This window comes from Alternaria arbusti (genome assembly GCF_024043155.1).
Source record: "Alternaria arbusti strain BMP 1465 chromosome Unknown scaffold_17, whole genome shotgun sequence".
Classification (NCBI taxonomy): domain Eukaryota; kingdom Fungi; phylum Ascomycota; class Dothideomycetes; order Pleosporales; family Pleosporaceae; genus Alternaria; species Alternaria arbusti.
Window position 1 is genome coordinate 542,166 of NW_026249957.1, and position 27,714 is coordinate 569,879.

The following is a 27,714-nucleotide window of genomic DNA, read 5'->3' on the forward strand; positions in this document are numbered from 1 at the left end:
GTAGCTTTCCTTGACATGCATCACCATGATGATGTAAGGCAGGTATGCGCACGATTGTACATGGATTCTTGGACATCGACGTCTCAACACATTTGGATTCTTCTCGTTTTCGACGAAAATTCATGACCCAGGGTCATTGATCGCAACCCACCACCAGCCGTTTTCCTGTGGGGACGTCGCAGATCTGCAGGCACACGGGTAGAAGTAATGATTCTAGCTCGACTACTAGTAAGTGGTATCGGCAATCCTACCCCAAGTGTCGCTTCGCACCTGGGCAAGCTCAAGCTCCATACGCTCGCGTGGATCATTTACCGCTACAGCGGGTCGCGCGATCTTCAAACACCTGCAGAAGCAACGCCAACAAACGTCCTGTTACACATGCCACGTGTGCGGTCAAACTTCCCTGCCTCATGGTGATCAAAGATCAGCGTTGCACGATGCAAGACGTTTGCAGGGCCAGTATAGCCTTCAATTGCGTTCACTGTTACGCGCCCCCGGGTTTCTACACAACGCCACGCTTACCAGGGCTATGCGCAAAACTACAGCGACTTGTTCATGTCGCGAAGCTGACGGTACATGACTCCGCCTTGTACCCCCGATGTTCACCGCAACTTTCTTGGAAGCTCTCACGGAAAGAGCCTAATAATGGATGCAGTCGGCGAAATAGTCCATATACGCCATGCAAGACTAGGGGACCCGTACTGTGGCGTAGATCACTCCACAGTGTTTGAGGTGCGGGAAGATATGGACCCCGCTAACTAACTACTAGCGGAGTCATTGGTCTTGGACCCCCGACTCTTGTGTATAGATCTAACTCATATCCCGGGTGCCGTTTCTGTTTGCGATGGTCAGTTCGTGTCTCATTCACCCCGACAGCTAGGCCTGCTGCTACTACGCCGGTAATATCTAATATGGACGGAAACACTCTGGGATCCTATGGCGGCAGCCTCGTCGCTCGTGCAGGCGGTTTACATCCCCCACCAGAAGTCCTCCTCAGCTGGCCAAGACCGAATTATGTCGACCCGGAGGAGCGAGGTTGGGGACCACCAATACTGCTCATGGTCGTCTTGGGCATCACCTTCCTGGTATACTGTGCGCGGATGTGGGCAAGGCTGGTCATATCGAAGAACTTTGGGCTGGACGACATACTTGTCAGCATAGCAATGTTTCCACTGTTTGGTCTGACCATTTCAAGCGTGCTTGGTAAGTACCGCTCCATTTCGAAGTAGTCCTTGCTAACATACTTAGGCATTCGTATCTATGGCTTCCAATGGCACGTTTGGGATCAGACCAAAGAAACACTAGTAACGACAAGAGAGATCGCTTTTGCAATTGAACTCAACTACATGTTAACCTCGACGCTGATCAAAGTCTCGATCCTTTGCTTCTACCGGCGAATCGGTGATCGTCTGACGAACCAGTTTATCTACTGTAAGTATCTAGCCAAAGCCAGCTTGGTCAACGCAGAAGCTAACGTTGCTCCACAGGGGTCTACGGCACCATCGCCTTCTGCATTATTTACGGAGTTGCCTTCACTATCGCCATTGTCTTCACATGTACACCAGTCATAGGATTCTTCCGCCTCTTCGACATATCCTGGAGACTGCAGAATGAGCTGACGTGTCGTAACGAGGGAGCCCTCATCGTCGCATGCGCCGTGATTTCATTGTTCCAAGACTTCATCATCTGCCTGCTACCAGTACTTTTGATTTGGAACCTTCAGATCAGCAAACGCCAGAAGATCGGTCTGTGTGCCATTTTTGGCGTGGGGCTGATAACATGCATCTGCGGCATAATGCGAACGTTCTATGCCGCAAAGCTATACTATTGTAAGGATCTCTTTTCTGGAAATCGTCATCTGGCCAAACTAACTCTCTGGTCTAGTCACCTACGACATCACCTGGGCGGCATATTCTGGCTGGATCTGGACGACACTCGAAGCCCAGCTAGCTGTGATGTGCGCCTCAGCGCCCTCGCTCAAAGTCTTCCTCGGTCGCTACTTCAGCATGTACACCTCGCGCGCCGGCTACTCGCAGACTGGAATCCCCGGTCAAGCGTCCGGTCCATCTTCGAATACACTATCGCAAGGCTTCACCGGGAAAGCATCCCAGCACTCGACACAGCGATCACAGTGCACTGCTGGATCGATTCGCGGCGATGTTCCGTTAGAAGGCATCCATATAACCAACAAGTTGGATGTCAAGGTTGAAGAGCGCGATTATTACGAGCATGCGAGCCTCTACAGCACGAAGGAGCTCACTGCGCTACCTGTGTCATCGCAGCCGGGTTGGCGGGATGGCTGCAAGACAGTCTGCGCAGCGCTCCGACCGGGCAGCAGAGGCACATCAGCAACTCGTGGACGGAGTCGCGAGCGCGACATCGAAGCCGGTCGCGCTTACTGAGTGGACCTTTTGCTGTTTTTCCGTCTCTGTAAACTGCGCCATCGTTTCGTCGACTTTTTGGTTTCTCTAGACCCATATACCTTTCCCTTTGTTCTTATTCCAGCGGCTCAAGACATTCCTTGAGCACGCTACGACATTACAGCCACTTCTAATTTGAGAAGCGCACACATTCAGGGCACGATGGCTATGCCTCGTTGCTCACTTCCGTCATGAGTTATTCACGACATATACCCACTTTTTTCCCTTGTTGTCACTGGCGACGTCTTGGATTACTGGTAGAAGAACGACGAGTACGGATCGAATTACATTAGAGCCTCCTAACGTTAGACCCTCTTTATCCACTTGTCTAGATGCATCTCTTGACACATCAATCTCTCAATGACTCCGTCTACTGAAGTAAAGACTTCATAGCAGCCTCAACCTCCTCCTTGTTTCCACAGATCAACCCACCCCTCTCATCCGTATCCTCCACCGCCGTCTCCAACACTCGCTTCCCCGTCGCAGAATCCAACGCCGCACCTCCAGCGCACTCCAGGATCAGCGCGATAGGCGCTAATTCATAGAGCCGCCTAAGCTTGGCTTTGCTCTGCTCCGTAACCGGAGAAATATACACACCATGGCCCTTGACCAGCGCATGGACAACGTCCGGAACAAGGCCACCGCTGTATCGCAGTGTGTACTTTTGCATGATGAAACGGTTGATCAAGTTCAGATACCTCTGATCCTCGGCCGCTGCGCGCATGTTGGCCGGAGCGAAATACCGCGTCTTTACTTCAGAGGCTTGCGTCAACTGCACGTTTGGGCGGATGACTTGCATGGTGCCGTCGTCTGCATATCCGACCTCGAAACATGAACCCTTGGTACCTGGCAAGCGGAGGGCGACAATGGCGGTAGTACGTGGGCCTAGTACACCCAGTATCGAGGCGATTTGCTTCGTGTCCGGCGATTGATGTAGGGCTGATGCTCCTTCCCAGACTCCGATTATCGTGCCTACACTCCAGTTTGGTGCGATAATGGAGGAGCCATCTAGCGGGTCGAAGGCGAGTGTGTAGACTTCTTTGCCTTGCTCCTCGCTGCTGGTAGATTTCGATGATTTCTCGACAGGGTCTTCTTCGCTGGATGCTGTTACGATAGCTGGGCATGAGTCGATGGTTTTGCGGATCGCTTCTTCGGCCAGGACGTCCACGTTCAGTTGGTCGTCGCCAAAGGCATTGGCGGTTCCGACTTGGGTTACCGATGGAGAGGTGCGCAGGTGTCCGGCTATTGTGTGGATGGAGCTGAGAAGTTTTGGGAGGACGGCATCGCGCAGTTGGGGGTGCGAAGAGGTGATGAGGGAGTCGAGATGGGTTGGTACGTCGACGGGCTGCGACATTTTGTGAGGTTTATGGTTTATCGAGTTTGATTGAAAGTAGGACTGTTACGATGTAAAATCTACATAGGAAGAAGAAATTCTGCACCTGCTAGTGTTCATCAGAGTGTGACGTCGTGGTGTGGAGTTGTGGAAGCTTCGACTGTATAGCAGATCCACAAGCATCCACCGAGATCATCATTCGTTTCTCGGCCCTATCCGCGTTTCCCCTAACACCGCGACGCGTCAAAAGCTACCTTCCACTTCGATGTTGGAGATGCTTTCTTTTGCTCGTTCGAGGTGGGGGTTACGAGCGGGGTAGCTCGGGAAGCTCAGCTGCCATCACGGCAAGCTTCGGAAGCTCATACGCCATCACCTCCCTTCATTCTCTCGCGTGCTCTTCACTCCGCCATCCATAAGCACTTGTTTCTTTCTTCTAATTCCATCCATAATGCCCCAAACTCTCAAAATCGCATCCGCGCAATCCCGCACGCTCTCAACAACCGCCGAGACCCTCGCCGCTCTCGAAGTGACAACGAAACGCGCCGCATCCCAAGGCATCGATGTCCTCCTGTTTCCAGAAGCATACCTGGGTGGATATCCTCGTACTTGCGCTTTTGGCGCTGCGGTTGGTGGTCGCGCACCCGAAGGTCGTGAGCAATTCCTGCACTATTTCCACGATGCTGTCGATATGGGCGACACACCGAGCGGCGCTGGGCAAGATTGGCTAGACCGGAAGCTCGAGCTACCGAGAGGGAAGGAATACAGGGGTGATGGGACACGAGAGGAGCTAGAGAGGATAGCAAGAGAGACGGGGGTCTTTGTTGTTACGGGGATTGTGGAGAAGTCGGGTGGCACACTATACTGTGGTGTTGTATTCGTCGATCCGAAGATGGGTGTATTGGGCAAGAGGAGGAAAGTTATGCCGACGGGCAGCGAAAGGCTGATTTGGGGCATGGGAAGTGCGAGTACACTGAGGGCCGTGACAACGGAAATCAAGGGTGTCAAACTGTGTATGGGGTCGGCGATTTGCTGGGAGAACTACATGCCATTGCTGAGGCAAAGCTTGTACAGCCAGAACGTCAACCTGTGGTTTGCGCCGACAGCAGATGCACGCGATGCTTGGACGTCGCTGATGCGCACGGTAGGCTGCGAAGGCCGATGCTTCGTGGTTAGTGCAAACCAATGCGTCAAGAAGAAACACCTCCCAGAATGGATTACCGGCAAAGCACAATCGCAGGGCTATGCGAGCAGAAGCGGCGTCGGCAGGAGCCTCTCGCAACAGAGTAATGGAGTCGCTGGCAGACGACGAAGTACCATCACGAAGACGCCGGAGGGTCACGAAATTTGCATACCAATACCAGAAGGACAGGCGACTGAGGGCGATTCATCGGCGATTGACTCCTCATCCACTGCAGAAGATGCGCTTAGCCCCAAGCAACAACCCTTCTCGCAGCCTCAGTCAGCGGACGGCGAGGAATATGTTTCCCGAGGCGGCTCTATGATAGTATCACCCTTGGGCGAGGTGCTTGCCGGACCGGTATGGGAGCAAGAAGATGAGTTGTTAGTTGCAGACGTCGATTTTGACGATTGTGAGCGTGGCAGACTCGACTTCGACTCTGGGGGAAGTTATTCGCGGATGGACAGCTTCAAGCTCAGCGTTGAGGGCCTTGATCTAAATCCACCGCCGATGTAAACTTCTCAAGCCTCAGTAATAGGTCTCTTATAAAGCTGAAAGCTTCAAGCACCTTTCTAGCCCCACTATGGACGAAACAAGACAGGGAATTGATGTGACATCGTAACACAGCTGGCTTGTCAGAACCATGTTTGCTGACTTGTTCGTCCAAAACCTCAGGCAAGCCAGATACGTAGGCGCCCATATCTATCTGACTGCCTCTTGTGGGCTAGGCCATGATTGGTAGAACCGGTGGGCCTGAGGCTGCGAGCTACCCCTCATGCTTGGTTGACGGCCAAACGTTCCCAGCTCTCCACTCCACTACAAGATACACGCTAGATATTCACAGATATTACGGGCCTCTCAACTTACCTTGGCATACTACTGCTTCCCTTCTCGTCAACTTCCAGGCAATGACAACGCGCAAGAACCTCATCATCGACACCGACTTGCACAGCGATGTTGAGTACGCATAGCCTCGTTCTCATGTCACAAGAAGCTTACTAGTGTACTAGTGATGCGGGCGCATTGCTGCTAGGCGCAACTCTCCCCAATGTCAACCTTCTCGGTGTCAACGTCAACCACCCCTGTTCATACTCTGCTCTCGCAGCATCTGCTATTGTCGCACATTATGGACACCCCAAGACACCTATTGGTATCCGTCGTCCAATGAACGACGTGAGGTTCTTTGACGCCTGGGACTACAAGCGCGGCGAGTACACGAGTAAAGTGGCCTACCACTGGTCCGGAGGCACTCTACCATGGGGAAAGGCAGACAAGGCATGGGATCCAGTTGTCCTGTACAGAAAACTGCTCTCTGAATCAGAAGACGGAAGCGTGACGATTGCTTCCATCGGTTTCCTCGATAATGTGCGTTTTCATAATGTGGCTCTTGTCTATTGACAGCTGGTCGCTAATTCCTACAGCTCTCTGGACTTCTGGACTCCAAACCCGATGAGTACTCTCGGCTTGACGGTCGCGAGCTTGCCAGGACTAAAGTGGCAGAGCTCGTCGTCATGGGTGGCAAGTATCCGAAGGGTCGTAGCTGGAACTTCTGGGGCTCCAAGCCCGCCCTCGCTGCTCATGTATTAGACACATGGGACGGCCCAATAACGTTTGTAGGCACTACTGTCGGCAGAGATGTACTGATAGGCGGGCCGCTGATGGCGAGTGATCTGGAAGACGATCCAGTCCGAATGGCTTACATCTACTATGGTTTCGGGAAGCCGCTACCTAGTTGGGATCCACTTGTAGGTGTCCCTTTACGAATTGCTTGCGAGGCATACGCTGATTTCTTGCGCCCATATGTAGACTATCATGTATGCTGCGAACGGCCTTGGAGACATGTTCGACATTGCAGAAGACCGCGGCTACAATAAGATCAACGCTGAAGATGGCTCAAACGAATGGATAAATGACGGAGTCTCGCATGGACGGCGAACTCTGAAACTGAAGGTCAGCAATGAAACTGCTGCGGCCGAGCTGGATCGTCTGTTTTTGGATGCTGCGCGAAGATACTCTAAGCACGCAGGTACCGCCTAGAATGTCGGAATGCTATTATGGCTCCGAATCGATCTCAGATACGTACCGTCACCAGGCATACCTCTATCATGGAAATCGGGTTTCAGATTTCCAGAACTCGCTCAATGCAGTCACTCGTTGATCAGTTAGAAGTTGCTCAAAAGTCCGTCGCTATTGCGCTCTACTGCTATGTCTCCACAAGACGAATGCACGACGGCACAACGTGCAGTACATGTGTACATGTCAAGCCCAGATGGTGCTAGCGGAAGACCCACGCGTGCTGCGTGACCAACAGCGATGACGTTGGCTGCAGGGTCCATGCTTCGCCCCAGCCCCAGCCTCAGCAAGATCCAACCGCGGCCGCTATCTAGACGCCAGCCTCGACCACTACCAGAGCTCTCCATTCTCCACAGCAACCCCAACCATCCTTCCCCAACTTCGAATCCACATCGAAGTTGTTCCCGTCGTGTTTATCGCGCGACAACAACACCACCACAGCTCGTCTCTTGTACCGCAGCTGTCTTCACCGCCGCCATGCAGCTCACCACCCTGTTCCTTGCCGCGCTGAGCGCCGTCTCTGTCACCGCATCGCCCTCATGGATGGGTGGCGACCAGGTCACGATTAAGGAGGAATACAAGGTCCCAGGCGACAACCCTCTGTACTTCTGCGGCGACCCAGCCGACGATCTTCTGAAGATTGAGAAGGTCGACCTGAGCCCCAATCCACCCAAGCCGTACGTGTTCCTCGTCGAAGTATCGTGTAGCTGCGCAATCGCGCACATGAAAGCTTCGCGAATCTCAAGAGTGTAAAGACTGGAGCTAACTTGTACACAGTGGCGAGAAGCTCAGCATCAAGGCCACAGGCGACTTCAAGGAGGAGGTCGGTGAGGGTTTCAAGATGCACCTGCAAGTCAAGTACGGCCTCATCACACTCATCAACCAGAACGCGGATGGTTGCGAAACGATAAAGAAGGGTGACCTCGAGTGCCCTCTCGAGAAGGGCGAGATGAGCCTGATCAAGGACGTTGATCTGCCCAGGGAGATTCCTCCGGTACGTTTCAAGCTGCGACGAATATAGAAGAGTACTGACAGCATGCCAGGGCACATACACCGTCCTCGCCGATGTCTTCACCGCAGAGGGCGACAAGATTACTTGCCTCACCGCCAAGATCGCTTTCCACCGGTAAATTGCCTCACTTCGTAACGACTCTACAACACGCGATGAGCAACGAGGATGTCTGATATTCAATGATGCAGGGGAAACGCGGAGGAAAGTAATGTAGGCAGTGGCAGCAAGATTAAGATGGGACAACCTAGGGTTCAGATGAGTGGACCTTTGGCTGGTCTGGTACAGGAGCGTTTAAGGCGGAGGAATGAGCTGTAAGCCATTTTTGGCGGATTCTCTTTGTTTTGACTCGCGATATCAGCATGTCTCGACTGTAAGCTTTGGTTTCATTGCTTCCCAACCAAGGGTTCCAGTAAGATCCACACATTGAACTTGAACTCGCATTGGTGTTACGAGGTACGTGCAATGTACCAGTTCGTCTGTTTGCCGATGGGCTGGTCCATTGCCGGTACCTCGCAATGACAGTGCCAGCTTAAGGTTGATGTGTGGCCAGTGAATTGAGGATATAATGACGAATTAATGTACATACGATGGACACGCATCGACTTAATAACACTCTCCATACTACGACTTGTATCTGTAGTGTTGGATATCATATTCATTGACGTTGTAGCTTGTATGCGCAGATAATTGCCGGCGGCACATGCCTAGTACCCATCCAAGAGTAGTGTATGCGACATATTCTGGTGCTCTCATCTTCCGCCAGTCTCCTAAGTCCAAAATCTACTCTCCGAATAACCTCCTCACCCTCTTCAGCACACTGTCCTTCTCGGGGTCGTAAGGGTGGTCTTTCGATGGGATTTCAAGGAGGGAGGGGAAGGCAGCGGTGTATGTCTCGACTCGATGTCGTATCTTCTCGGCGATCTGTGGGTGGTTAGACATGTCTCAGCCTACAAGTCCGTAGAACTTCTGGCATCCTTCTAGATCCCAACGCCACATCCGGGGCGCATAAGACGTACGTGCTGGTTGATGAGCAGAATCGCGATATCCTTGCGCTCGGTGGTGAAGCGGTCGAATGCAGCTTCAATGGTCGCGGTCTCGGTCTTTGCGTCTACAACGAGGAAGTTCTTTTGGCTGTCCGGCGGCTGGGTAACATGCTACGATACCCGTCAGTCTCTTGTCTACGTCGCGTATCGTAGTCGAGGATAGCTTACGCCTACGCCTGCAAGCAGCATGCCCGTGCAAGTGTCCTGCGACCGGTTAGCGCCTTTGATCCGCCAAATGGGGAAGCCGCGAGATGCACACCTCATCGCCTATCACGGCGAGGAACTGCCTGTCCTTGTACTGTGCCGCGGGTGCTGCCATAGTGAGAGTGTAGTGAGGCAGCTGTCGTGAGGTCGGAGCTTGGCTGCACTGAAGCTGGAGCTCCCGCGCGCCGTCGTCATGGGCGGGACCAGGGCCTAGTCCGCGTTAGGCCAACTGTTTGTACTGTCGCTTCTTTCACCCTTCGCGCTTTCTTCATTGTCGCCGCACCACCATGACTTGAGCCCTGCTGCTACTCCACCTTCTCCCATTTCTCTTCTACAACCTGGGACTCGCCCTTAGCACTTATAATCGTAATACCACCGCGCCATGCCTCCTCTCGTGCGCCGCGCACCGCTCTCGGAACGCATCAAAGCCTACTTCGATCTGTCCGACTGGCTCATCTGGATCTCGGAGGAACTCAACAGCTCTGACTGGGAGGACTTTGCATCCGCATATGCGCTCTACATCGGCTTTGGCGCAAACCTCCTCTTCGTACTCGCACAAGCCAACAGCGGCGCATCCACGGCTTCGGACGACGATGGTGTCTTCAACGAGGTGCAGGGCCCCGGATGGATAAAGTGGATCATGGGCTTGCTGGTCCTGGTCCTAGGCGCAGCCAGTTTTGCCAACGCGTTTATGGTCTGGGGTAAGAGGAGGTACTACCGTCTCTTCGAGCAGAGTGTCGATGTTGCGCCACAGACGCCCAGCGCGAAGCGTGTCCGAGTCGACTCATCGCCTGCCGCAGCGAGTCCGATGCAGTTCGTGAGGGGCTTGGTACAGAACAACGCGGCGAGCAGAGCGCATCCTGTCGAGGGCAGGGACGTCTGGGAAGTCGCCGTTTGGGACCCAAACCCGCTATGCCTGGAGCTGTTCTGCCTGTTCAGCCCGTTGCATGTGGTGCTCTACTACTTCAACCTCCCCGTCGCTCCCTTAGATCCCAGACCGAGCGTCAGGGTGACCACGACGATCTTCATCGGAGCCGCGCTCTCGCTTCATCTTTGGTGGCTTAGGAGCTCCTTTATGCAGCAGGCCAAGGACAACTCTCTCATCAGTCGCCAGGTGCTTCACGAGTACGACAGCAAATTTGTCCACCCCTCACTACAGAAGCCATGCCGCGACGTCGGAATACAGACCATCTCTACAAACCGAACCCGAGATTCGAGCGTCGGTGTCAAGGGCAGTAGCCACGGTCTTGCGAGCTCAATCGTCACATACACACCGACTACTATCGTGAACCGTAAAACCTTCCGCACGAACCCGAACGTAAGCTACGCCTCGCAGTACGATCCTGATAACATGGAATCTCCATCTGTCACACGCTCCTCGAGACGAAGATCCTCGGTCCACCAAGATCGTGGCACCTCACAATACACAACCACCTCCACAGCTACAGACGCCGACTTCTCCTCTCCGATACGACCCTCGCAAACGCCCAATCCCTTCCGTCAGGCACCCACCATTCCCCGAACCAATACCAAGCCTAGCGACGGCGGATACCTGGGGGTCAACACTCATGCCGCGTCTCCTTTACGGAAGTCCGCAAGTGCAAACTTCTCAAGAGATGGCGAGAGGAGCGCGAGCCGCGGAAGGGATAGTCTCGGCGGTGCTTTCGAGCGCAGGGCTAGTCCAAGCAAGCGGGACGTCAGCCCTCTAAAGAGGATCAGTCTCGGCAATTTAGGCGCTGCGAGGGAGAGCGGTGAGAAGACACTGGGTCAGTCGGCGAGCTTGGGCAGAAGTAACCCGTATGGAAGCCTTGGTGTTGGACGAAGGGAGAGCGGAAGGTACTAAAGAAGTACGACTCAGTGGGGATGCATGTGAGACACAAAGGTCAGGATGAAGAAGTGCGTGTACGATGGTGAGATGAGAGTTCGTTCAGTTCATGTATATTCTACTATCTACAATACCCGAGAGGAGCGACCAACAAGGCGCTCCTCCATTACAGAATCTCATTAATCACATAACTCAATGTGTACCTCTTTTGAACCTTTCGCGATTACCATGGGATTATCGTCATGTGTTTTTGAAAATAGTCACTCATGTATGCATGTCACGTTTCCTCTTCGCCAGTCCATCTATATAAATCTCCAGTCAGTGCTCACCTACGATCCTTCTATATTCCTCAATTCCTCATATCCATTTCTCAAAAGACAAGGTCGTGTGCCCGATGTGTGACTCCCCTCCGAGTTCCAAAAACACAGGAGAAAAATGTCATGGTGCCGGCGTTCGATTCACTGTCCTTGTTCAGAACTTGAACAGTATGTGGCAATGCGTTTCAAAAGACCAGACTGCCAAAGATACCAGTCTTCAGTTCAATGATTCGTACCATTGATATGGGCCCTCAACATGCATCTTCGGCATGATGCTCAAGATATATAAACGTCAACAGCAGATGGAAAGCCACGCCTCTATTGTTCATGCTCCCTGAGTCTTGTCCAAAATTTCAAGATATCATGGCTATGTCCGCTTCCTGCCTTTTCACAAAAAAGAAACGTACACAGCAAGCATGTGCGGCTGACTCGACTGCTGTGTTCATTTACGATTATCAAAAAACGAAAGACAAAATGTGGATGTGAGGCCGTCGCCGAGAAAACTACTCCCAGTATCTAAATGTTCTCTGCTGTCAACTGGACTTCTTGTTCAGTAAACTCCTGCTTTGCTTAAAAGGTTGAATGCTCCAGCTCTATGTGCTGGGGTTCTCTTTTCTCCTCATAACATTTCCATCACTGTGGACCAAAAGGCGAATACTGGCGAACCATGGCGTGTGCTTTCTCCAAAATTTACAGGCAGCACGAACATCAAAATTCATGGAGAGCCGATTCCATGTGTTGCGACCTTGTCATTGTGTCATTGAGCAAAAACAACAGCGTTCGTACAGTGTGTTGCCATTGACTCTAAAACCCTCGAGTCTCATTTCATGTGCAGCAGGCACGCGTTCTGCCACGATTTAGTCGTTGATCTAGGACGTGGTCTTGCGACCGGGACATACAAAAGACTCTCGTATGCTCTCTCGAAGTCTGCTTCTTCATCAATACCAGTTCCAATTCCACCAAAAACTCAAGAAGTATCGAGCCATGTCTGCTGAGTGCTCCAAAATAAACTTCTCTTGCATTGTATGGAGTGTGTTCTCTTCCGCCCAATGCCTCAGCTATCAGTTTCATGTTAAGAGAAAGTGATTGCTTTGGTTAAAGCGCTGCAAAGAGATTCGCATGCACCAAATGTTCAGATCAAAAGTCCAGCGACATGGACGGATGTCTTTCCTGGGCCGCAAGCCAATATTAGGCTGCATGATGTCTGATGGCTAGATATCAAAAGTTTTATCTCGGCATGACAGCCAGTGCTCTACATATAAATGATATCACTCGTTCCGCATTCTATATCGATGGCATCACGTCCACAAAACCATAATTGCTTGTTCTACGGCATGCGTACCCGCTGCATCCAGCTTCTAGAAAACTTGCTCAAAATCATGGTACTGGCAGCTAATGTTTTGTTCTCCCGCCGCCTGATCGAAAGACTTTCTCAAACATGTCATGGCTGTGAGATCGCTATCGCAAAGATTTTATTTTACACCGCCAGCTTTTCCTGTTCTTTCTCTCAGTGTTCTGACACACGTGTCAAAACATGTCTAAAGATAGGCATAAAAAGCAATGCGCGACAGCGAAGCTTGCTGCTGTTCTCAGCCCTACAAGCATCATCCCGCCCAACGGGCACTTCCTTTGTTCTTCCCACACCGTTTTGTCTAAAAGGCTCGAGGGGATCCGGCACCTGGCAGAACAGCGTTGGGGTTCTACGTCATGGGATGATGTTGGGAAAGTACACGCGGCCTCGCATGCGTTGGTCTCGTATAGATTGGATTTTCGGGTGCCAGGAAAAAAGATACATGGTGTTGACAAAACCTCGATCGTTGGTATCGGCTGATGCGAAAATGATGTCACATGAATGTTGCAATGGATGTGTTTGTGTTTGAAGTTATTGAATGCATTTCGTAGCTAATGGATATATACAAAAAAGGCGTATCAAAACATGGTTTTGCAAGAGGCATGAAACCTCTGACCACTTGGTATATCATCGTCATTCACAATCATCCGACTCTTCGCTGAAGAGCCATATCCATCCATAATCATGATTCGGTCGCGAGCACAAATCCGTTAAGCAAGCGCTTAAACAGAGTTGATGAAGGAGAGGAGAGCAGAGGTGCGAGCGTAGACACCGGGGAAGCCCTCCTGAGCGCAGCCGTTGCCGAAGGAGACGAGACCAATGAGGGTCTTGGAGGAGTCGACAATGGGACCGCCAGAGTCACCCTGGCAGGAGTCCTTTCCACCCTGAGGGAAACCGGCGCAGATCATGTTGGTGGTGATGGCAGAGGTTCCGTAGGAGGAGCGGCAGCTGGCGCGGGAAACGATGGGGACGGTGACCTTCTGGAGAGCAGCAGGGCTGCTGCCACCCTCAGTGAGAGCACCCCAGCCGGCAACGACGGCGTTGGATCCAGCAGCGGGGTCGGATCCAGCAGCAGGAAGGCGAGCGTAGCCGATGGAGCCGCTGGCAGCGACGGAAGTGGAGAGCTTCCAGATGGCAACATCCCAATCCTGACCCGAGCTGCGGTAGTTGGGGTGGACGGTGACGGATGAGACGCCAACCAATGTACCGCCGGATGCCTTTTGAAGGCTACCAGCACGGATCTTGAGGGTGCTGACAGAGCCGATGACTGAGCTCACGGAGCAGTGAGCAGCAGTGACGACAGTGGTGGCGTCCAAGAGAGAACCACCGCAGAGATGCTGTCCGTTCTTCTGAAGGCTGACAATGAAGGGGAAGTCGCCTGAGGCAGCAGCGGTTCCACCGACAATGTCGTCAACGGGAGCATCCTCGGGGAACTCATACTCGGGGTCTTGAGGAGTAGGAGCCGCAAGGACGAGCGCAGGGAGCGCGATGGCGATGATGGATTGGAAACGCATGATGATTGTTTCGAGTGAATGAGGCTACACGGAGTAGGAGTGTAAAGTGATTGAAGTGAAGAGACAAGCGACTGACTGAGCTGGCTGATGATGAAAAGAAAGGGAAGTGACTCTATACTTATACACAGACCATCATCCCCTGATCATCAAACACGCAATCCAGTGCAGTGTCTCCATCGTGTTGTCCGGAGTTGCCAAGCGTGATCGACTAGGTGTGCACTTTGTCCTTCCGAATTGGGGGTCCGCTTCGGCTTGGCGAAGTCTTAACGAGAGTCCGCTCATCGTACCTTTGGCGCGCCGGTGCGTGCTAGGTGACCCTGTCCATGTAGGTACGTTATCTGTGTGTAGTATAAGCTTTCCGGCTGTTTACCTCACAACGAATGTGAAGGACGAAGCTGATCTAGCGGTTGCTCCCGTATACCAGGATCAAGGCGAGTTTTGCCTCATAGCTGCAGTCTGCAGGTCCGCTTCTCCAGATCGTTGCTTTTTCGCCCCTTTCTCATTCCAGCTTAGGGCTGCGATCTCAGCCATCTCTTGTGCTTGAAACATGTTGGAAATAAGACTGTTTCCTCTCACGGCCTCAGGCAACCGCAACATAGCCGTCAAACATGGTTGTTTCTACTCGGGGTATGTCGCAACAAGGCCGTTACAGCGACGCTGTTCCCTAGACAGCAGGAGGTTGTGACGCCGTTCCATATCCTGGCTATAGTAAAGCCGAAGTACCATCGTATTTCCTTTGCCATAGTCTTGGTTCTCGTAGAGTTCATCGAATCGACGCGATCTTATCGCGGCGTATAGCGCCGTCATGCGTTGTCTCCTGAAGAGGCAAGAGATTTTGCCACATGTGGTGTGCATACCGACACAAGCGCCGACCAGGTTCCTGTAACATCTCGTGGTAGGCGAACCACGATGCAGGCTGTGTATATTGCCCTACATGATCGGCATTGTACGTGATTTGTGCCATTTTGTCGGGGGACGAATAGTGTGTTGATGTTAGGTTAGGCGTGACTAGTACGCCAGTGGGGAAAAGGCAGGAGGATTGACCTCCCACAACGGATAGGTCCGCATGGGCTGCTAGCAAAACACTCGCGCACTTGGCCCCGGCATGCACATTGCGACGTCGGAGATGGCGAGCATTCAGGATGTCGCATTATGGCATTCGTTGGTTGACACCGGCTCTGGGCCAGGAAAGGCAGGAGATGGAGGAGCTATTGGTAGGGCGGAGCTTTAATGTCTTGGCGACGCGCGCGTGAGCCGGCAGACTGCCGGAGGTAGTATCGATCTACACAACGGCGCTGAAACCTGCACATAGTATGGCTGGTATGGTGATCTCCAGTGCTTGCCGGTGGTTCACCGCATGTGAAGTGGTCGAGAAACAATGGCGGTCGAAACGTTGTGTTCAGCGCCCGGCCGCGTCCGCGTCCAGCCTCGGTACCATAGTCAACATAACTCTGCTTCGATAAGGCCACTGTATACGTAAATTGCTCTCGTCAACATGTCTCTTGATGCGCCGAGCATGAATGCCAGATAACGCCATGCAGACATACTAGCGCAGTGCCTTCAGCCTCATCCGAAGTCTGCGTCATATGCAAGGTACTTCGACTGTTGCCTTGCCTGCACACCATGCGTGGCGCAGCTGCTACTAATACTCCTGACACCATCTCAACTCTCTGCACTGCAATACTCCCCACATCCAGAACGAATGCCAGCTGATTCGAAAGGTCGTCGCAACCTCTTGTGGGCATTTGGATTATTCTCTCTGATCCTGATATCATTCCACATCTTCTCGTCAAAAGAGATGGATAGCCTCCCCGCCCCTTTCACCATCGAAATTGATGGCAGCCCCATCGCCAAGGTCGACGGCAACCCCGAAGACAAGACGCATGCGAAAACAGGCACGGACGCAGCCGTCTTTGAACTCAAGGGCAGCCGTCTGCAGTGCGACGGTCACATTCTTGGACGAGCCATGGTAGAAGACCGTAGCTTCCTTCCAAAGCAAGTGTGGTGGTTCAAGGCAGACACCGATATGCCCGTGCATAAAGTTACTGCAAGTCAGGACGGTGACTCGTACCAATTGAAGTTTTCCAGTATGTGTATTGCGGTGATGTGATCATGCTCATACTAAATACATGCAGACGCGCCTCTGATGGTAGACGATGGAGGGGTCTTTGCGGATCTTCTTGGGGGTGAGTATCCTCCACCTTGGCATCGAAATGACTCCTAACATTCCCAGATAACCCTTCTAAAGTGGTCTTGAAGATGCAGTCGTAGTCATGGAGTGGTTGAATGCGGAAGTATACATGCTGTTTAAGGTTCGTGGCATGTTCTGGTGGAAGTTTCGGTATGACGTCACGCGCCATGACATGTCACCAGCTGAGCAGCTGCACGACCAGCATCCCTGCAGATCAGCCGTATCTTTTTATGGTACACGATGTATGCATCTAGACTATCAATCATATCTGAATGTATTCTTTCATGCCTGCCTCGCCGTGCCAATTGTAGACCTTTGGCTGTTAGAGTAGAGTGGAGTAATCCGATTAGTAGGTCTATGACGGAAAGGGCTACCAGCCATACGTGAAACGATGTCTCAGAACAAAAAGAGACATGGCCGCCGTACCACATGAAGATCGAGAAGTGTACCCTACACTTCCTCCATACGCTGTGAGAGAACTATTCCAGGGTTTTGGGCATCTCTGTTGCTCATCGCGCGCAACTGGTCCTTCATGAGTAATCCACGGCAAAAGTAACACCCCAACTTGGGTCGAGCCCCAGAAATCCCTTGTACTCTTCCACAACATGGGGCAGGCGAACGAAACCTGATCCCATCCAGTCGAGCGCGTACTTCTCCTTGAGAACAATGCGCATGGGCAAGTTGGAGGATCGGACCTCGTAGCGGCTGGTTTGCAACTTAACCTGCGTAACGCGGTGTTGTTTGATGTAACTGACCCAGGTTGCATTGTCGGTATTCATGAGAGCCGTGAACGAGTCCATGGTAAGCTTTTCAACATTGGATGGGGCAGCTTTGGGCGTAATGATGTAATCGGGGAACCGGTGCCTGAACTTGAGAAGTGGGAGGACATCAACGTGTTTCAAGCAGTCCATTCTGATCCAGAGACGCAGGGTGCCAGTCGTTTTGGAATAACCCTTGATCCGATTCCGAACGTCTTCGCTTAATCGTGAACCTCCGCGTAACACCGGAAAGAACGCTTTGAAGTATCCATCCAGTGCAAAGAGCGGGAACAGATGGGTAGATAGCCACAAAGGACGAAACTCAGTACGGATGAGAGAACAGACTTGCGTCAAGCCGATATAAGGAAGGGGTTTCGCTTGGGTGATGGCAGGTGCTTTCTCTTCAATTGCTTTTCCGCGTCTGGATTTCTTTGGCTTTTCATGGGTCATGGGGAAGCAGCGGAAGCTCCATTCGATCGCTATTCCATAGATCCGGTTGCGCAACTCTGTATGGGATCAGTACAACAACTCAAGCACTACGCCGATGGTAGAGACTAACCTCCTGGTAGGTCCATGAATCTGAACACCTGATCCGGATTTACAACCCATGGATCGTCCGTCTTGTTGGCTTCCGGTACCGAGACATCTTTCTTGGTGGATGCTGCTGCCTTCCGCCGTTTGTTTGGGAGCTCGGAGCTGCTATGACCAATGGCTCGCTTCATGCCAGCACTCTTGCCGGCGCCTTTGCTGTCGACCGCCTGTATTGTCTTCGCGTTCCATCTACGGGCCCTATATCACGTATATTAGCTACTATAACAGATCATAGTCGATCACAACATTCAGCAGTACTTACTTGGCCGGTACAGGTGGCGTCATTGGTGGTTGGGAGTTGATGAAAGGTCGGTGGATGCAGGAGAGATGTTGCAAGAGTGAGGTCCGATGTTGCGGGGTGCGTGGGCGTGATACAGGTTGAGCTTGGACCCTGCCTCAAGGAGCGGTGGATACGCGGTCACCGTCGCGGGCACTCCCGCGGCTGATGCCTAATTGCATTGAGATCGGTGTGAGCAATTCCAATTGGCCTGTCTTTGGGGGTACCCCGGCATTGGTTTGCTCGAGCGGTCGTGTAACGATGCTAACAGATGCAACTTGGTGATGCAGTACACTTGCAGGTATTTGCACTTTAGTCTTCGAAACGGTTCTCAATCAATCAGTCACCGACATCAGCGCGGGATGGCTGGGACTTTTCGGCTCACGAGCATGATACAAGAGGAGTCTTCGAGACTATACGAGACGTGCTATTGGATTCACTGTCATATCAGTGTCAGCTAGGGGTTTAGATGTTTCTTTCCATGAGATACAAACGACTGCCCTTCTGAATGATCAGACACCGGCAGTAACTTCTGGCATATTGACTAGCCAGTTCTCCCAAAATCTGAACCCGTCGATACCCTGCTCACGACACAGTGCGCCGGCTTCTTCAGCCATCTCCAACTCTTCCGTCGCGACTCCAACGCTCCAGCCGAATCGCTCTGCTGTTTCTTGAGCAGTGACACCCCTGCCAAATGTTTGCCAATCCCAGGTGACTTCCATACTTGGTGGTGCTTGGTGTAGCGTCTTGAGCCATGCCAGCAGACTCGTAATAGTCTTCTCATCGGTGCGATCGCGTCCTTGTACGACGAGCAACCCGCTCTTGAACTGACGGAGGCGCACGGGAAGTTTCAATGTATCCCACATTCGAGCTGCCTTCTCAAAGTCGGCCGGGCTTACGAGCTCGACACCACCTCTTGCGCGGTTGAAAACAGCCCATAAATCTACCAAGGTCATGATACCGCCCTCTTTCCTGAGTATACCTCGAGTGTCGTCTGTGAGCCATTCTGCCAAGTTTCTTGACAGCTCCGATACGTATAGCGACTCAGACCCAGACCCAGTACCCAGCATGTCTTTTGTTGTCACTAGGCCGAGTGCGGAAGCGGACTGAGATGCTAAAGCGTTAGCTTCCGAGCTGCCGTTAGTCCCCAGATTGGCCTGTGATGCAAACTGTTCTGCCAGTGCTATGATCTCTTTCGCGGAAGTCATAAGCGCATCGAGGTCTTCGAAAGCGCTCCCAATCATAGCCTCGTTATTCTGTCTCTGCTCCAGGCCTCTTCGCTCCAGCCCCGCAATGCCGACCACGCGAGGTCGTTCAACCTCCGTTGATGAAGCGTCAGAGTTGGCTGTGTAGCTGTCGTTAAAATTACCGGAAGACGGCCGTGGCTTGGGAATCGGTGGGGCGCTTTGAAGCAGCCACTTGCGCTGGACTAATGCGTTCTTCAGGCGCTCGAAAAATATCGGTCCTCCACCGGCGCGGAAAGATATCTTGATGCATTCGACAGACTCGGACTGCAAAGGTGATGACAAGGTCGGACCTGGAGATTGCGGTCTAGTAGGTTCTTGAAGCATGTCCAACCTCTTATCTATGGCTGTTGTCAAGGATGCACCACATATCTCGCAGTTGAGCAGAGAAGGATGATTCTGATAGGTACATCTCGGGCATGACGACGTTCCTCCTGCGCTTGCGGGAGCAGGAACGCCACCCTTTGTATCTTTGGGAGGTGGTCCAGGCGCTGGTCTGTTTGAGATGGCTGCTATGGCTGCCTTGACTACATGCACGGTCGGCGGCTTAATTCCACATGCTAGACAAGGCGGTATGGGTGTACGTGATGCGAGCGCGGGGTCGAAGTTGGACGGGACCGGGTTCGAGAAAGAGCAGATAGGGCACACCCAGGTCGCGCTCGCTGGGGGCGGTGGTGCCGGACTACTGTGTCGCGGAGGAGTTAACGACGATGTGGCCTGAGGATGCGAGGGAACGGACGCGCCACGCGTCAACTGCTTCAGGGGCTTTGGATATAATGTGATCTTGGGCGACGACTTGAGGAAGCCGGCCTGTATGTCGTTAGTGTCGGGTGCCTCGACTTTGCACGCAGGGGGATGCACACGTAGAATTCTGGTTTCTCGACGTCCTTGAGGAAGATAGCGACGGAGTTCTTGCGTGGCTCGCTATGATCGACATAGCAGACGCGATGCGACGTCAAGTATGACTGGCCATTCTGGTACTGGGGTATCTTGAATTTCCTATGTGCCTGGTCAGCAGCGTATAAGAGCCCTGGGGAACATGCGCATACCCCTCATAGAGCCCTACGGCGTCTTGGACGAAAAGCAGCGTCTCCTCCGGCAGGAGCGACGGGCGCAGTGCGGTTGTGAGGTCGAGTTGATGCAGGAACATTCAGACCATTCGCAAGTTGGAAAATGCGAGGTACGTCCATCGCATTGGGTCGAGTCGACGATGACCCGATCCCGCCTGCATTCACCAGGCCCGGGCCCAGCAGTCGTCATTGGCCAGGGCTAGCTTGCTTGCGGCTAGACCCACGCTAGTCGTCGCCAAGCAAAGCGCGACCACTGCGACGCAAATCAGTCGAGCGGGCCGTCGCTTCACTCTCACCTCCACAACAATAGATCCATCCCCGCGCCATCTCTCCCACATCTCTTTTCCTCGCCTTTACCTACTCACACAACAGTCAACCTGGTTTTCACTTCTTTTGCTTTGCTTGCCTGCTTATGTCGTTGCCCTCTGCCACTGTAGCCTGGTCCCGGCCAATGCAGTCACCCGCGTACAACGCAGTCAACCCACGCACCACACTCCAACCTGCGCCCGCGCCTGTTAGTCTCCTCACTTATACGAGAGTCCCCATCCACGCTCACACACGCCAGCAGCCAGTCATGGCCCCGGAAGCTCCGAAGAAGAAGGTCGAGTGGCCTCCCGCCGTCCGCGAATACGTTAGGCGTGCTTTCGATCCGCAAAACGCCATCCCAGGCATCTCCCAAGCAGACATGCAGGCGCGATTAAAGACAACCATCGGTTGGTTCGCCGAGCGCAACTCGCACGACACTGTTCATTGGCCTACATTCCCTCTTCCCCAAGAGCTTCTCATGGAAGAACGAAGGGCGGCGGCTCTTGGAATGCCTGCTACTGCTGTTCCCAACGGCATACACCCTGCATACATGAATGGCTCAGCCGCACACACTAACACATCTCCAACGCAATCAAAGAAGCGCAATGCCCACGAAGCTGAGGATGCACAAGTCGAGCAAACACAAGCCAATGTTCCACCGTGGCGCAAAACTAACCTAGCATCTCGTATGACCTTTGCCGACGGACACAACGAAAAGCGCCAGAAGAAGAACGCCCTCTCGGATGCCGCAAGTAAGTTTGACCAGGCTGAGCTTGACAAGCGACGACAGCGCTTCCAGCTCGGCAACAATGGCACCAAGACGACCCCATGGGGCTCATCGCGTAAGGATGAAGACGAAATGCCCACTGGACCTGTTGTTGGAACGAACGAAAATCTCGAGAAAAGCTACTTCCGCCTTACGGCCCCACCCAAAGCTGAAACCGTCCGACCGCTCCACGTGCTCAAGAAGACCTTGGCCATGCTTGTGGAGAAGTGGAAGGCGGAAAAGAACTACAACTACATCTGTAATCAATTCAAGTCACTCCGCCAGGATCTTACTGTTCAGCACATCAAGAACGCCTTTACTGTCAAGGTGTATGAGATCCACGCCCGGATATCATTAGAAAAGGGGGATTTGGGTGAGTATAATCAGTGCCAGACGCAGCTGAAGGCACTGTATGCGCAGAACTTGGGAGGCAACCCGGCTGAGTTCAAGGCGTACCGCATTCTCTACTTCGTATATACGTGCAACAAGACCGATATGAACGACATGTTGGCAGAATTAACCCTCGCAGACAAATCCCACCCATGGATCAAGCATGCTCTGGACGTTCGGTCTTCGCTTGCCCTTGGCAATTATCATAAGTTTTTCAGACTGTACCTCGAAGCAGAGAACATGGGCGCTTATCTCATGGACATGTTCGTCGAGCGTGAGCGCCTCAATGCTCTAGCTAATATGTCCAGAGGGTATGTATACGGATTCCAAATCGTGCAGGTCTTTTGCTAACAAGCTGTAGATATGTAAATGTCACACTCCGCTTCCTCACTGACGAACTTGGTTTCGACAACGATGAGATATGCCGTGAATTCCTCGAAACCCACGGTGCACAGAACGTCATTGAAGACAAAGGCGATGGTCAATATCGTGTCAGGATCCGAGAAGCCGCATCTCAATTCGAAAGCCTGCGTGCCGCCGCATTCAGCAAAGTAGACATCAAGGGCCAAATATGAATCGACATCGGAGCCAGCACAAACTTCTTTTCATCTTCTACAGTATCATTATCCCGATTCCGAGTTATTCATTTGCACTAATTCACCACGATACCCTGCGCCACATGGCACGTCACACGTGTCTCGAACTGCGACCTTCCGGTATCGATTGCTTCCTTCCCGATGTCAGTAGTCGGAACATGGGGTTTCCGCCTCATGCGTTGGATGCGCGGAATCTTCTAGTGTGCTTCTCATACATGCAACGTCTCAGATGTTGTTCATCACCTACCAAATTGGATCTTGGTAAACTTACGGTACGTCATGGGCGTGCATGAAGGAAGTGGGTTGGAAAACAAAATGGGGTAGAGTGGACTTGGTCTAGATGGCTATGTAGGATGTGAGCCCACTGGCTCGGTTGTGGTGGTCCCTGTGTCACAGAGAGTTCGGCTCGGGTGCGTCCGAGTGCACGTGGGGTTGGGAAGACGGGCATTACGGCGGCATGCTCCACGGATGTGCGAAGATCGAACGACAATGTGGTCACATCGTGGGCCATCAGGTGACGACTGCTTGGTTTTGGAGTATGCATTGTCTGGGCTGTGGCGGGGTCTGCTCCTTTTGGAAGATTGGCTAGAGGCGCTCTGAGCGAGCCAATGAGATGGCGGAAGAGGGTTCCGAGGCTGTGATTGGGTAGGGTGCAATTGTTCAGCGGCAGTTGGCGCTAGTCACACCCGCTGGAAGTATCCAGGGCGTTCGTATAGTCGTCAATGCATTGGTTCACGAAGTTTGTGTTGAGAGTGTGAGCGCGTGTGAACCGCGTGGTGAGGATTACGGGAGACTACGACGCCACGCAGGGCGAGAATGTTTCAGTCGGGCCGCGTCCAGCATCAACCATGAGGATAACATTTGAAGAGGAGTATGGATGACTGACAGGAGAGGGGCGTCGAGATTGGGTTTGCATGTGGAAATGATGACACGGCCAACGTAGGCATTAGCATTGTGGGCTAGCCCGGTGGATGATTGGTCGCGAAGGCATAAATGCAGCGCGGATGTTGGGGGCTGCGCCGGTGTGCGGTGACAGAGGCGGAAATGTGGTGGACCTGCAGCTAGGCGTTTGGCAGGCTGATGGTGTGGGATGCTCCACCGTGTCGGGCATAATTGTATTTTAGTAGAGATTCCACATTCCTGGCCGGGAGCAAGTCAGCGCACGCAAACAAAGGTCGAAGGGATTCGCCGCCTTGCGCTACCCGCCGCAGTTCGTTTGTTCCGAAGCGTGCCAGGCATAGAGTGTGACGCGAGAGACGAATCGCCAAGTGGTTGCAGCTGGCAGGGCTGGGATCCCTCGCGGCGTGAAAGCACCCACTCATTTCTTGTTCCTCTAGTGACTGCGCCTCTGGCAGTACCTGACGACGACGACGTTGGCCGCCTATCTAAGTAGCCTCACCATTGTCTCTGAGGGCCGGTGCGCGATTCAAATTCACCCTCCTCCGCCGCGTACTCGCCCCCGCACGCACACGCCGCATTCCCGGGCGACAGTCACAGTAGCAGGACCCCCGAGTTCCACGTCGAGCGCTCGCCTCCTGACCTCTCCTCTGCTTCCCCGTCTGCTGCCGCGCAAGGTTGCGTTCACTCTGCACGATGAAGGTGCGTTGCCTGCTTGCTTTTGCCGCCACGGCCGCCGCTGCGCCCGTCGAGTCACGCTCCGCATTCGTACGTGCTAACGGTGCTGCTCTAGTTCCGCAGGAGTATGAAGAGTGAGAAGGACAACCGCCCGCACCACATTTCCATCCCGCCCAAGGACGCTATAGCCATTGTCCCGCCAAAAAAGGTACGTAGATCAGCGTTGGGGTGCTTGGGGTGCTTGGGCCCCACTCTGCTTCTTCACGAGGCGTGCGCGCATGAGGGCAGGGCAGGCGTTTGGTGTTGTCGACACAGGCGCATTGTGTGGGCGCCTGCGCCTGCGCAGCAAACATGCGCCTGTGTCGACGACAGAGCAAGCCGCGACATGTCGCTATATCATGATGCGCGCTCCCCGGCACCCGCTTCCCGATAGGGCAGATGAGCGCGAAGCTAACAGCCATCTCATTTCAGGTCATAAAAGCCCTCTACGACTACAAGCCCGCCGACCCGAGCCCAAATTCTGGCTACCTTGGCTTTTCCCAGGGCGACTTTCTGCACGTCGTCGGGCGCGAAGACGACAGCGACTGGTACGAGGCCTGCAATCCCCTGCACGGCACCCGCGGACTGGTACCCGTTTCCTACTTTGAGGGCGTAGGCAAGACAGTGCGCGACAGTGGTGGCTCCGCGCCGCGCTCCTCCACTCCCCAGCAGCCGCAACACCAGCAGCAACCGCAGCAACAACAGCAACAACAGCAACAACAGCCCCACGACTCAGGCTACCAAGAACGCATCACGAGCCCGCAGCCCTCGGCACAGGACTTCATGACCCAGCAAATGCGCATGTCGCGCGGAGGCGGCCGCGGCGCCATGGTCTACGGCATCGTCATCTACGACTTCAAGGCAGAGAGGCCGGACGAGCTAGAGGCCAAGGAGGGCGAGGCTATCATCGTCATCGCACAGTCGAACCCCGAATGGTTTGTCGCAAAGCCGATAACGCGACTCGGCGGTCCTGGCCTCATCCCCGTATCCTTCATCGAAATCCGCGATATGACGACTGGTCAGGCCGTTGCCGACACACAGGCAGCAGTCACAGCCGCGGGCGTCCCCAAGGTCGAAGAGTGGAAGAAGATGGCGGCCGACTACAAGAACGGCAGCATACCGCTCGGAAAGCTCGAGACGAATTCTGGACAGTCGCTGCAGCAGGGCATGGAGCGCATGAGCGTTCGGAGCAACGGCGGGCACAACAAGGCTGGCTCGGTAAGTCGTCTACATGCGGGTGTGCTTTTCTCGGCTGACAGCGTACAGGTCTCCCACTCACGCAACGGTTCCGTGGCGCAACAGCCAAGAAACCAATACCGCACATCCGACAACCTGCTTGCACCCTGGAGGGCATGCGTGCCACGCTACTGTTTCGCCGACGATATCTTTTGGTTCATCATCGAGTGCCAGATGGAGGACGGCCGGCACTGGGAGTTGCAGCGACTGTACCAGGACTTTTACGACCTGCAGATACAGCTGATAGCAACGTACCCAGTCGAAGCGGGCACAAGTGGCTCCGGCGAGCGAACACTGCCCTTCATGCCTGGGCCTGTCACCTACGTAACCGACAACATTTCCAACGGGCGCCGCGCCAACCTCGACGAATACATAAAGAACCTCCTCAAGCTAGGACCGCACATCACACAAGGTCACCTCGTCAAGGGCTTTTTCGCGCCAAGACAGGGCGACTACGAGATAGACCCCGATATCGTTGATGCGGAAGAGTACCGCCTTTCGCAACAATCACACCAGTCATCGAACCCCTCACACGGGACGAGCAGGCAGTCGTCCGCAGATCAGTTGCAGGCCACAACACCCGTGACACCCTACTCAACTGGCTCCAACTACCCCTCTCATCAGCGCGGTCAATCTACGGCCTCGCAGGCATACTCATCGAATCTGAACCCCCCACCCATGAATCACACCCACTCCTCCTCATCCACTGCCACCAGTACAGGCACGTCTCTTCTCAAGATCAAAGTCATGTTCGAAGATAACAACATCGTCGTCATACGTGTGCCCGTTTCGTGCACGTTCGACGACCTCTACAATAAGCTTATCGACAGAAGAAATATGGAGCGGACCCCTATGGAAGAGGAGGACCTTGTAATTTCTTGGGAGGAGAATGTACGGCAGAACGACGGCAGCACGAAAAAGAAAATCCGCTATATTGAGAATGACAAGGATATACAGGAAGCACTCGAACGAAACGACAAGTTGATGCTCCACGTCAAAGCGTGGAACGGATAAGCAACGGAACCCGCCATCTTCACCTCACTTCACTTCGCTTCTATTTAATTGCTCTTGGTCTTCTTCTTTTACAACAACCGTTGTTCTCCCCCGTAGCTCTCTCAAGGCTACTATTCTCTATTCCCCCACTTTTGGCGTTGCAAAAGGTTTTCACGGCTTCCAAAGAGCAGTCTAACTGGCGTTGTTGGGCGTTCGGCGGAGCAATGAAGTGCATGACGGCAGGCGCGGGATATTTTTACTGGATTTGTGTTTCTTTCGAGACTTTGGATCTATCACAACGATGTTTGATATGTTTGGATAGGGGGGTGTTGGATTGCTTGACTTGCGTCATGGAGGGTTCTGGATGATATACACAATTGGATGAAATGCGGGGAGAGGGAGATAGCGCGATGGATGGGGATGTGAGGAGGGAGAGGCAAAATGAGAGACATCTTGCGTGCAGCTTATCCTATTCTTTCATGGGCATGTGTGAGGTTTGGAGTAGCCAGCAGCTCTCACGTTGCGATTTCGGCGAGCTAACCGTTTGAATCTTGGGTCCTTCTGTTCACACGTGCTAGCTGGTGTGGCAGGAGCAGCCCCGGGAGGTTCGGAAGTGGGTCAAGGCAACTTCCTTGTCAGTGAACCATCTAGGCCTCAACTCCATTGCTTACTGCTACGCAATCTTACAGCGAGGTGACATTCTAATGCAAAAATACGATGGCTGATTCTCTATTTAGACCTTGTTAGGCAGCCGCTGCCCAACCTGCGACCCTTGTGCCACGGCCCGATCACAGACAGCCGTCATCTCGTTACATCGCAAGCGCATCTCCCCCACTACGTAGGTTAACAAGGCACCGGGGCCCCAGCCTTGAGTGGGGTTGAGAAAGCTCGTTAGTCAATGCTTCGGCTTATGAACAGGTAGACTCACTAGTTCGGCGTCGTGGATAACTACGACTTATAATGAGATGGCGTACCGGCAGCGAGTCCACTCGCCACAGCTTGACGCCCACCCGGGTTGACATATGGTCATGAGCTCGGTCTTGGACGTGAGCCGAGAAGTCGTGCTGCATTCGGGTGGCACAGTTGCATGGTTGCTGCCTTCTACCCCTCTATCCTCAGCCTTGTCCATCATCTCTTCACATCACATAGCGCTTGAGTGACGACATTTTTTCGGAAACCTGCCATGTTTCGCCCAATGGTATAACAACAGGCATCACGATACTGAACATCACCAGATCCACGATGGAAGCAGTCAACGCCTTGTTAGCAATGGGTTCCTGCGCCAACAACGACATCAAGCGCAGCCATCGGATATGCTATAAGTGTTCCAAAATACCTTGGGACACGCTATTTGCTCCAGAGCGAAGTTTCTCGGGAGAAGAAGTGCTTCACAGAAGCAAGGTTGACCAACAA

At 53.2% G+C, this 27,714-nt stretch overlaps 13 protein-coding genes across 13 annotated transcripts; 8 read left to right on the forward strand and 5 right to left on the reverse strand.

Moving 5' to 3' along the window:
- Positions 1–911: 911 nt before the first annotated feature.
- On the forward strand, positions 912–2,402 carry J4E86_009554 (uncharacterized protein; the record flags this gene model as incomplete). The annotated part of the gene is made up of 4 exons (XM_051450059.1): positions 912–1,203; positions 1,249–1,431; positions 1,488–1,745; positions 1,885–2,402. 4 exons carry the CDS (start codon positions 912–914, stop codon positions 2,400–2,402), a joined length of 1,251 nt encoding a protein of 416 aa, XP_051298904.1.
- A 388-nt stretch (positions 2,403–2,790) lies between these two features.
- Positions 2,791–3,774, reverse strand: J4E86_009555 (uncharacterized protein; the record flags this gene model as incomplete). The annotated part of the gene is made up of 1 exon (XM_051450060.1): positions 2,791–3,774. One exon carries the CDS (start codon positions 3,772–3,774, stop codon positions 2,791–2,793), a length of 984 nt encoding a protein of 327 aa, XP_051298905.1.
- A 427-nt stretch (positions 3,775–4,201) lies between these two features.
- Positions 4,202–5,446, forward strand: J4E86_009556 (uncharacterized protein; the record flags this gene model as incomplete). Its single annotated transcript, XM_051450061.1, has 1 exon — positions 4,202–5,446. The coding sequence occupies one exon, from the start codon at positions 4,202–4,204 to the stop codon at positions 5,444–5,446; it is 1,245 nt and encodes a 414-aa protein (XP_051298906.1).
- Positions 5,447–5,838: 392 nt separating this feature from the next.
- J4E86_009557 (uncharacterized protein) lies at positions 5,839–6,967 on the forward strand (the record flags this gene model as incomplete). The annotated part of the gene is made up of 4 exons (XM_051450062.1): positions 5,839–5,891; positions 5,941–6,295; positions 6,352–6,675; positions 6,737–6,967. 4 exons carry the CDS (start codon positions 5,839–5,841, stop codon positions 6,965–6,967), a joined length of 963 nt encoding a protein of 320 aa, XP_051298907.1.
- A 513-nt stretch (positions 6,968–7,480) lies between these two features.
- Positions 7,481–8,133, forward strand: J4E86_009558 (uncharacterized protein; the record flags this gene model as incomplete). The annotated part of the gene is made up of 3 exons (XM_051450063.1): positions 7,481–7,680; positions 7,781–7,997; positions 8,047–8,133. 3 exons carry the CDS (start codon positions 7,481–7,483, stop codon positions 8,131–8,133), a joined length of 504 nt encoding a protein of 167 aa, XP_051298908.1.
- Positions 8,134–8,795: 662 nt separating this feature from the next.
- On the reverse strand, positions 8,796–9,377 carry VMA7 (H(+)-transporting V1 sector ATPase subunit F; the record flags this gene model as incomplete). Its single annotated transcript, XM_051450064.1, has 4 exons — positions 8,796–8,936; positions 9,032–9,169; positions 9,227–9,262; positions 9,318–9,377. 4 exons carry the CDS (start codon positions 9,375–9,377, stop codon positions 8,796–8,798), a joined length of 375 nt encoding a protein of 124 aa, XP_051298909.1.
- Positions 9,378–9,644: 267 nt separating this feature from the next.
- On the forward strand, positions 9,645–11,105 carry J4E86_009560 (uncharacterized protein; the record flags this gene model as incomplete). The annotated part of the gene is made up of 1 exon (XM_051450065.1): positions 9,645–11,105. The coding sequence occupies one exon, from the start codon at positions 9,645–9,647 to the stop codon at positions 11,103–11,105; it is 1,461 nt and encodes a 486-aa protein (XP_051298910.1).
- A 2,372-nt stretch (positions 11,106–13,477) lies between these two features.
- Positions 13,478–14,269, reverse strand: J4E86_009561 (uncharacterized protein; the record flags this gene model as incomplete). The annotated part of the gene is made up of 1 exon (XM_051450066.1): positions 13,478–14,269. One exon carries the CDS (start codon positions 14,267–14,269, stop codon positions 13,478–13,480), a length of 792 nt encoding a protein of 263 aa, XP_051298911.1.
- A 1,798-nt stretch (positions 14,270–16,067) lies between these two features.
- J4E86_009562 (uncharacterized protein) lies at positions 16,068–16,540 on the forward strand (the record flags this gene model as incomplete). Its single annotated transcript, XM_051450067.1, has 3 exons — positions 16,068–16,356; positions 16,405–16,455; positions 16,503–16,540. 3 exons carry the CDS (start codon positions 16,068–16,070, stop codon positions 16,538–16,540), a joined length of 378 nt encoding a protein of 125 aa, XP_051298912.1.
- Positions 16,541–16,990: 450 nt separating this feature from the next.
- J4E86_009563 (uncharacterized protein) lies at positions 16,991–18,094 on the reverse strand (the record flags this gene model as incomplete). Its single annotated transcript, XM_051450068.1, has 3 exons — positions 16,991–17,724; positions 17,778–18,007; positions 18,072–18,094. 3 exons carry the CDS (start codon positions 18,092–18,094, stop codon positions 16,991–16,993), a joined length of 987 nt encoding a protein of 328 aa, XP_051298913.1.
- A 504-nt stretch (positions 18,095–18,598) lies between these two features.
- On the reverse strand, positions 18,599–20,480 carry J4E86_009564 (uncharacterized protein; the record flags this gene model as incomplete). The annotated part of the gene is made up of 3 exons (XM_051450069.1): positions 18,599–20,140; positions 20,194–20,329; positions 20,380–20,480. 3 exons carry the CDS (start codon positions 20,478–20,480, stop codon positions 18,599–18,601), a joined length of 1,779 nt encoding a protein of 592 aa, XP_051298914.1.
- Positions 20,481–20,974: 494 nt separating this feature from the next.
- On the forward strand, positions 20,975–22,437 carry J4E86_009565 (uncharacterized protein; the record flags this gene model as incomplete). Its single annotated transcript, XM_051450070.1, has 2 exons — positions 20,975–22,173; positions 22,224–22,437. 2 exons carry the CDS (start codon positions 20,975–20,977, stop codon positions 22,435–22,437), a joined length of 1,413 nt encoding a protein of 470 aa, XP_051298915.1.
- Positions 22,438–24,051: 1,614 nt separating this feature from the next.
- J4E86_009566 (uncharacterized protein) lies at positions 24,052–26,322 on the forward strand (the record flags this gene model as incomplete). Its single annotated transcript, XM_051450071.1, has 4 exons — positions 24,052–24,057; positions 24,149–24,241; positions 24,505–25,290; positions 25,339–26,322. 4 exons carry the CDS (start codon positions 24,052–24,054, stop codon positions 26,320–26,322), a joined length of 1,869 nt encoding a protein of 622 aa, XP_051298916.1.
- Between the last annotated feature and the right edge of the window lie 1,392 nt (positions 26,323–27,714).